The 6,323-nt window shown below is 40.4% G+C and overlaps 1 protein-coding gene across 2 annotated transcripts in view; it reads left to right on the forward strand.

Annotated features, from left to right (window-relative positions):
- Positions 1 to 6,323, forward strand: part of pdxdc1 (pyridoxal-dependent decarboxylase domain containing 1) — a 67,138-nt gene that overhangs the window by 44,539 nt on the left and 16,276 nt on the right. Inside the window, exons 14-15 of one of the 2 annotated variants that reach the window (XM_046070010.1) lie at positions 2,908 to 2,968; positions 5,550 to 5,620. In XM_046070010.1, coding sequence (XP_045925966.1) covers positions 2,908 to 2,968; positions 5,550 to 5,620 — 132 coding nt within the window. The remainder of the gene's footprint in view (positions 1 to 2,907; positions 2,969 to 5,549; positions 5,621 to 6,323) is intronic. The other variant, XM_046070019.1, reaches the window with a different exon arrangement.

The following is a 6,323-nucleotide window of genomic DNA, read 5'->3' on the forward strand; positions in this document are numbered from 1 at the left end:
TATCTTATTTTACCAATAAGGTGGTGTCAATCAGAGCCTCTATTACCCCCGTGGCCTCTTACTCAGAGGTTCCTCACCAGCAACAAGAGAGTTTTAACCAGTTTTATCCCATCGACTTGTCTGACCTTTTAAAAACAGTATCACAAATGAGAGTGTCCTCCAGCCCACTTGATGTAATACCTACAAAGTATTTACTGAAAGTAATAGATTCTGTTGGGCCCCATTTGATCTCTGTTTTCAACAGCTCCCTATCTACTGGTTGTGTCCCTGATTATTTTAAAATGGCTTGCGTGAACCCACTTTTAAAGAAACCTGGTTTAGATCCCTCCCTCCCACATAATTTTAGACCAATTTCAAAACTGCCTTTTATTGCAAAGATTCTAGAAAGAATTGTGTCCAAACAGCTGCTCACTGTACTGGAAAATAACAAAATATTTGATCGGGTTTCAGGAAGTACCACAGCACTGAGACTGCCCTGCTTAAAGTCACCAATGACCTTTTAATGTCTGCTGATGAAGGCATGTGCTCAGTCCTGGTACTCCTGGACCTTAGTGCTGCTTTTGACACCATTGATCACAACATCATGTTAGACAGACTGAGGCACTGGGTGGGGATCTCTGGTACTGCCCTAGTATTGTTTTCGTCCTACCTGTCAAATAGGAAGTTTTGCGTGTCTGTAAACAACTATGTCTCCTCATTCTGTCCAGTTAAATATGGTGTGCCTCAGGGGTCGGTCTTAGGACCCATTTTGTTTTCCTTGTATCTGCTTCCCCTTGGACATATTATCCATAAACATGGCATTTCTTTTCATATTTATGCTGATGACACACAAATGTACTTGCCCGTCAGATCCACAGACCACTGCAACAACTGCCTTTGTGAAGTTAAAAAATGGATGTCAAATAATTTCCTCCAGCTGAACTCAGACAAAACAGAAATCCTGGTCATTGGGTCCCAGCAGATGACAAATACTGCCATCTGCTGGTTCCCTAGTAAATCACATTAAGCCTGTGGCAAAGAACCTTGGTTTGATAGTAATTTAAATTTCGAGCAGCACACCACAAAGCTTGTTCAATCATGTTTTTATCAACTTAGAAATATAGCAAAAATTCGATCTATGTTAATAAATATGACCACATTACTCCTATTTTAGCTTCATTACACTGGCTCCCAGTATGTTTTAGAATTGACTTTAAAATTCTATTGATCACTTTTAAAGCTCTTCATGGCCTCTCGCCTTGTTATATTTCTGACCTTTTAGTCCCATACACACCAGCACGTACCTTGAGATCCTCGGGCAGAGGTCTGTTGTCTGTTCCAGAGTCTCGACTGAAAACTAAAGGGGACAGAGCGTTTGCTGTCAGGGCCCCGAGGCTCTGGAACAGCCTGCCCGAGGAAATCAGGTCAGCTGAGTCAGTGAACTCTTTTAAGTCCCTTCATAAAACATACATAGGACAGCCTTTCCCGATCTTATTTGACTTTATTTTATTCTATGTTACTTTTTTTATATTTATCTTAAACGTGTATTTTAGTCTTTTCAATGTTTTCTTGCTTTTATCTTGTATTGTTTTTGTATTATTGTCTCTTGGGTATTATTGTCTTTACACTTGTTAAAGCACTTTGTAACTTGTTTTTGAAAAGTGTTCTACAAATAAAGATTATTATTATTATTATTATTATTATTATTATTATTATTACATTTAGAGGCATCTCATCTGGTTACCTTTTGTTTGCTCTTTTCCTGCTTAGCACAGCTTTGTCTGATTTGCTTCTTCCTGCTTCTTTGAACACATTTTGCTGGTTGTGTGTTTTAGCATGGGTCCCGTCTGAGTCTGTTGCTTTATCTAATGCTCCACCTGTGGTTATATAATTCTGATTCCAGTCATGAACTTATTCTCCACCCCCTCCACTGGCCTCTGCCCTCTGGTCTGGAGAGGAGAGAACCCTGGAGCGGGTGCAATGGGCCCACCAACAGTCTGCCTAAAACAGATACATTTCAACCCTTAAGGGCTCAGTACGCTTCAAACAAACTAGGTAGCACAATGTGTTGTATGTCCATGTCTAGTTTTTTAACCTGGCCATACTAAAAGGTGGGGCAACAGTCATTTATCATAGAGAGGGGCAGTGCTGACCTTCACATAAAAAGTGACAGAAGTAGTTCTGGGAAGAATGAAAAAGAGAGCCTGAGAGAGAACACACCTGGCAAATCGTTGATTGTGTGCGATTCTGCCATTGAAAAGGGGGTTTCAGACATTGACAAGCACTTAGCGTAAAGTATATTGAGGCCTTGGGACCTGTCCTGGGAGCAGTTACTATTTGTCTGTTCTTATGGATGAAACATATTTCAGTTATTTTTCTGGTTTTCTAACTTGAGAACACAACACATGCTTGTGAATTATTCATGACCTTCGCATCAACAGCCACAGAAACACTAGCCTTCATCTCAGCCCCACCTAGGCATGATGCTTGCCTTAACCTTTCACCTGGATGTCATCACTAACGGGCTTCACCATGGGTATTATTTCCTGTGTTAATGGTTCAGTAAATGAAGAAATGTAACTTCATGGAGATCAGTTGTTTGCTGAATTTGATTCTGGTTAAATGGAATAGCACAATTTGACACAAATGCCAGGAGACGGCAACCCTGGGTGATACTCAGAAACACAGGGTTTCAGTGATAAGGGAGTAACAGGAACTGTATGTGACATGCAGTTATAGCTAATGCAAACATATATCTTATCTTAAATAAGTATGGACTCGGAACAAAATCTTAAATCCATGTTTACATTGCACCCTTTCAACTGATGACAATTGTTTTGCATGTCAAACAGCACATCACTTGTTAAGTAGGATCAGCATGATCCCTGAGTCTCAGAAGGCTGATCTGTGTCTTTGTGTGTCCAACAGGTGGAGGATGAACACAGCTCTCCTGTGGTGCTGTTCAAGTTTTCCCAGGAAATGAGTTCTGGTAAGGGTCGCACTTAGCCTGGGTACCAGACGAATCTGCCGAGCTCAGGTTTCATTTGCTCTGGCAGATACGCCTGGCCCCCCTCCCAATCAGATAGACTTCCACCCATCCTTAATCCGATTGGGCTGATTACAACCATTTATGATATGGGCGGGTTTTAAACAATGACTGATGGAGGTGCATCACCATTCCAGATTTGAAAAGTCACATGTCACATGTTTCTGCAGGTCCATTCAGCACAACACACCAGGCTCAAATATGAATCAAGATTCTGTTAACTGCATTGCCCATTTCCTGCCTCAAACTTTTTTGTCTTAGCTGTAATTTGGGAAAGTTTTGTGACCATGTTCATCATGCTCGAAAATGGACTAAGCACCACCTTGCACGTGTTGCTCAGCTTTCTTTGCTCTGATTGGTTATAAATCTCTCCACTTGCAGCCATCCAGGCATTTGGATCTAGTGCTCGTTGATTACACCTCTTGGAAATCAAAGATGAACTGAGAGGTTCCAGACTAATACGCATTTGCGAATTGGTCTGGCGATGCCAGGCTAGGTCACACTCCCTATACCCTGCAAGGATTTGTTGTCAATCAGAAACAGTAATGGAACAGTAATGTGTTACAGGATAGGATCTCTAGTTTTTCTTCATGTTATCTGTTAAAAATGCCATTCAACTGAGCACCAGTGTGGACCATTTGCATGTTTTATCTACCATAAAACTTCAATTAATAGCCGAGTCCCAAACAGCCGCCTGCCTCCTTTACTGGCCTAGTGTGGGAACACATTGTGACAAATAAACGCCTGCCTTAATTAAACGCCTGGTCTGGTTTTTATAGAAGTTCTTTGGATGCATAAAACCTCTTAAACCCCGCGGGGTCACCACTTTACCTGCTTCTAAGCTGCTTAGATCCTTAATACAAATAGGCTATTAATGTTTAAAGGTATGATCAATATGTCAGTATGGACATGCTGCACATCGTTAGATCGGTTAGATTCTCCACAATACCACTGTTAAGTTCATTTAACGGAAACAACAAGACCCAAAGTCTAATTCTTCTAGATTTACAGGTTTAACCTGCCTGGCTACAAGAGAGGAAAAGGGGGAAAAAAGTGCTGACTCATGTTAACTTTGAAGCGCTTGTTAAGTCCGAATGTGTCCGTTCCTTGATTATTTATATTCCTTTAGTCTGTAAGGGTCCACCCATCAAAAGAGTCCAAACAGCTTTTCAGATAGATTTATCCAAGTTGTGAATCCTGTCATGTGAAGTCCATCGTTCTCTGTCTGCCACAGTTCTCTCATCCTGCATCATGTTGTTGTTGTCGTGAGGTTGCGGCCTTCAAAATAAAAGCGCATAAGACGTCTGTCGGAGCTAGATTAAATGAATGAATGTATTTGATATTATTTGATCATTTTTACATAAGTATTATTCTGTTTGAAATAAATAAACTGTTTCATAGTAGTTTTAGTTTTGTGCAAAAAGAATTAAAGGCCTGTCTCATATGAAGGCAGGGTCAATTCAGTGATTTAGTTTTACGGTATTATATATAGACTGCGCTGTTAAAGTCTAATACCATTAGTTTTTGAGGGGGTGAAACAAGATCTGGACACTGAATTTTGGAATTCGGTCCCTGCGAACATGCAAATTTGATACAGTGGCGAGTGACGCAACTTCAGTTCCCCAGCTCCGGTTGAGGACTTCATTCGAACGAACTCCTCACACAAAACGATGCATAGCCTGAGCCTGGGCTCTCAGTTAGCTGAAGCACACAAGAACAGCAGGCAGCGGAGCTTTGGGTTTGTGTAGCAAAATAATATTTAACTGTAGGTGTAAATAGCATAATTTCAATTCAGTTTTATTTGTACAGTCAGTCTCTTAGACTTAGATTTCTTTCATCTATGTCATTCCTCCATTAATTTATCAATTTGTAAAAATTTTATCTTTGCTTATTTTTATCTTCTTGTGGTTCCCAGTACTGCATCCTCTCCCAATAGGTGTGCTGTCAATATTAGGGCTTTAACCAATGTAATTTTTGTACATTCAAAGCTTCTATTGCATATTATATCATTGCATATTGTATGACATCATCACCCTTGAAAAATAGAAAAAATCCTCAAACAAAATTCTCAATTTGAATAAAGTGATTTATCGAGTTAAAGGAATGAGTCTTTTATTAAGTACAGGCGTAAGAGAGAGCGCGGCATTAGCAAGAGCAATAAGTTGATTGGAGAAATTAACACGGCCCCGTCTTCAAACTCCTCCACGCACACCTGGGGGAAGGAGCCACATTGCCGGATTTTGTGTGAATGATGTTAAAGCGCTTCATCCTGTCTTCTGTCGGTAGCTCAGCCCCGCCCGGTCAGACAGAACTGCAGAGACTGAGACAGCAATATTACCTGATTGCTATGACCTGCAGAATTGTCTATTCAGACATGCAAAATAAAAAAAAAGCTGTGCATCATTCAAATGTTGATTTCGATGAAGCTTCAAACCATTCGGTAGAGCCATAGTCACTATACACAAAAAATATTAAATACAAGTTTATTGTTGAATTCTTATGTTTCCCTTTTTCCTGTTGTTAGCATCTAGTCGGGGTTCTGTGGAAGGATACTGTACCGGGGAGAAAGAGGGGCTCGATGCTTTCAACAGATGGGTGAGTGTTTTCCCTCCTTTAACATGTACTGTACTACTTTTTATGTGCCTGTGCTAGTTAAAGCTGCAACAATGAACATTTTTCACATGGATGAAATGACTAGGTTTAATGGGAAAGGAGTCGCTCGAAGTGATTATTATCACCATCTGCAGTTCCTCTCAGCTCTACGGAGCTTTTTAGCCTCTTGTAGCTCATTGTTTTGGTCTTACAGCCTGTAAACTCTGATCTCATCTGTCTCATTTCCAACTTGTGATTGGATGATTATGTCCGTACGTTCCAATGAGAGAGACAAGTCTTATGTTAGGCCTGGAACAGCTGACAGTGTTGTCCAACAATGGTAAACATTCTAACGTTAGCTAGCATACTACTGTTCACAAATATCAAAGGGGCTATATGTAATTTTTTTTAATAAAGTGAATCACTTTTTTATTGGCTGTCTGTGAAGGGGTTGTAACATCACATTTCTGTTAACCAATAACCAGCATGGATGAGTTCAAACACAAGCTGTCAAGTTTCTCTCTCCTGTAGTCTGAGCCTGGCTTAAGAGACCAAATGGTGAACATAATGGCGCATTTAGAAACTAAAGAGCCAGATAATTTTCTCAGGAGATGGTGGAGAGCAACAGGGGAGCTAAAAGAGAGGAAATATAGGACTGTATTCATCAGGAGAACACAAACACGACTCTGTTTGTGTAAATAGGCAA

This window comes from Micropterus dolomieu, linkage group LG02 (genome assembly GCF_021292245.1).
Source record: "Micropterus dolomieu isolate WLL.071019.BEF.003 ecotype Adirondacks linkage group LG02, ASM2129224v1, whole genome shotgun sequence".
NCBI lineage: Eukaryota > Metazoa > Chordata > Actinopteri > Centrarchiformes > Centrarchidae > Micropterus > Micropterus dolomieu.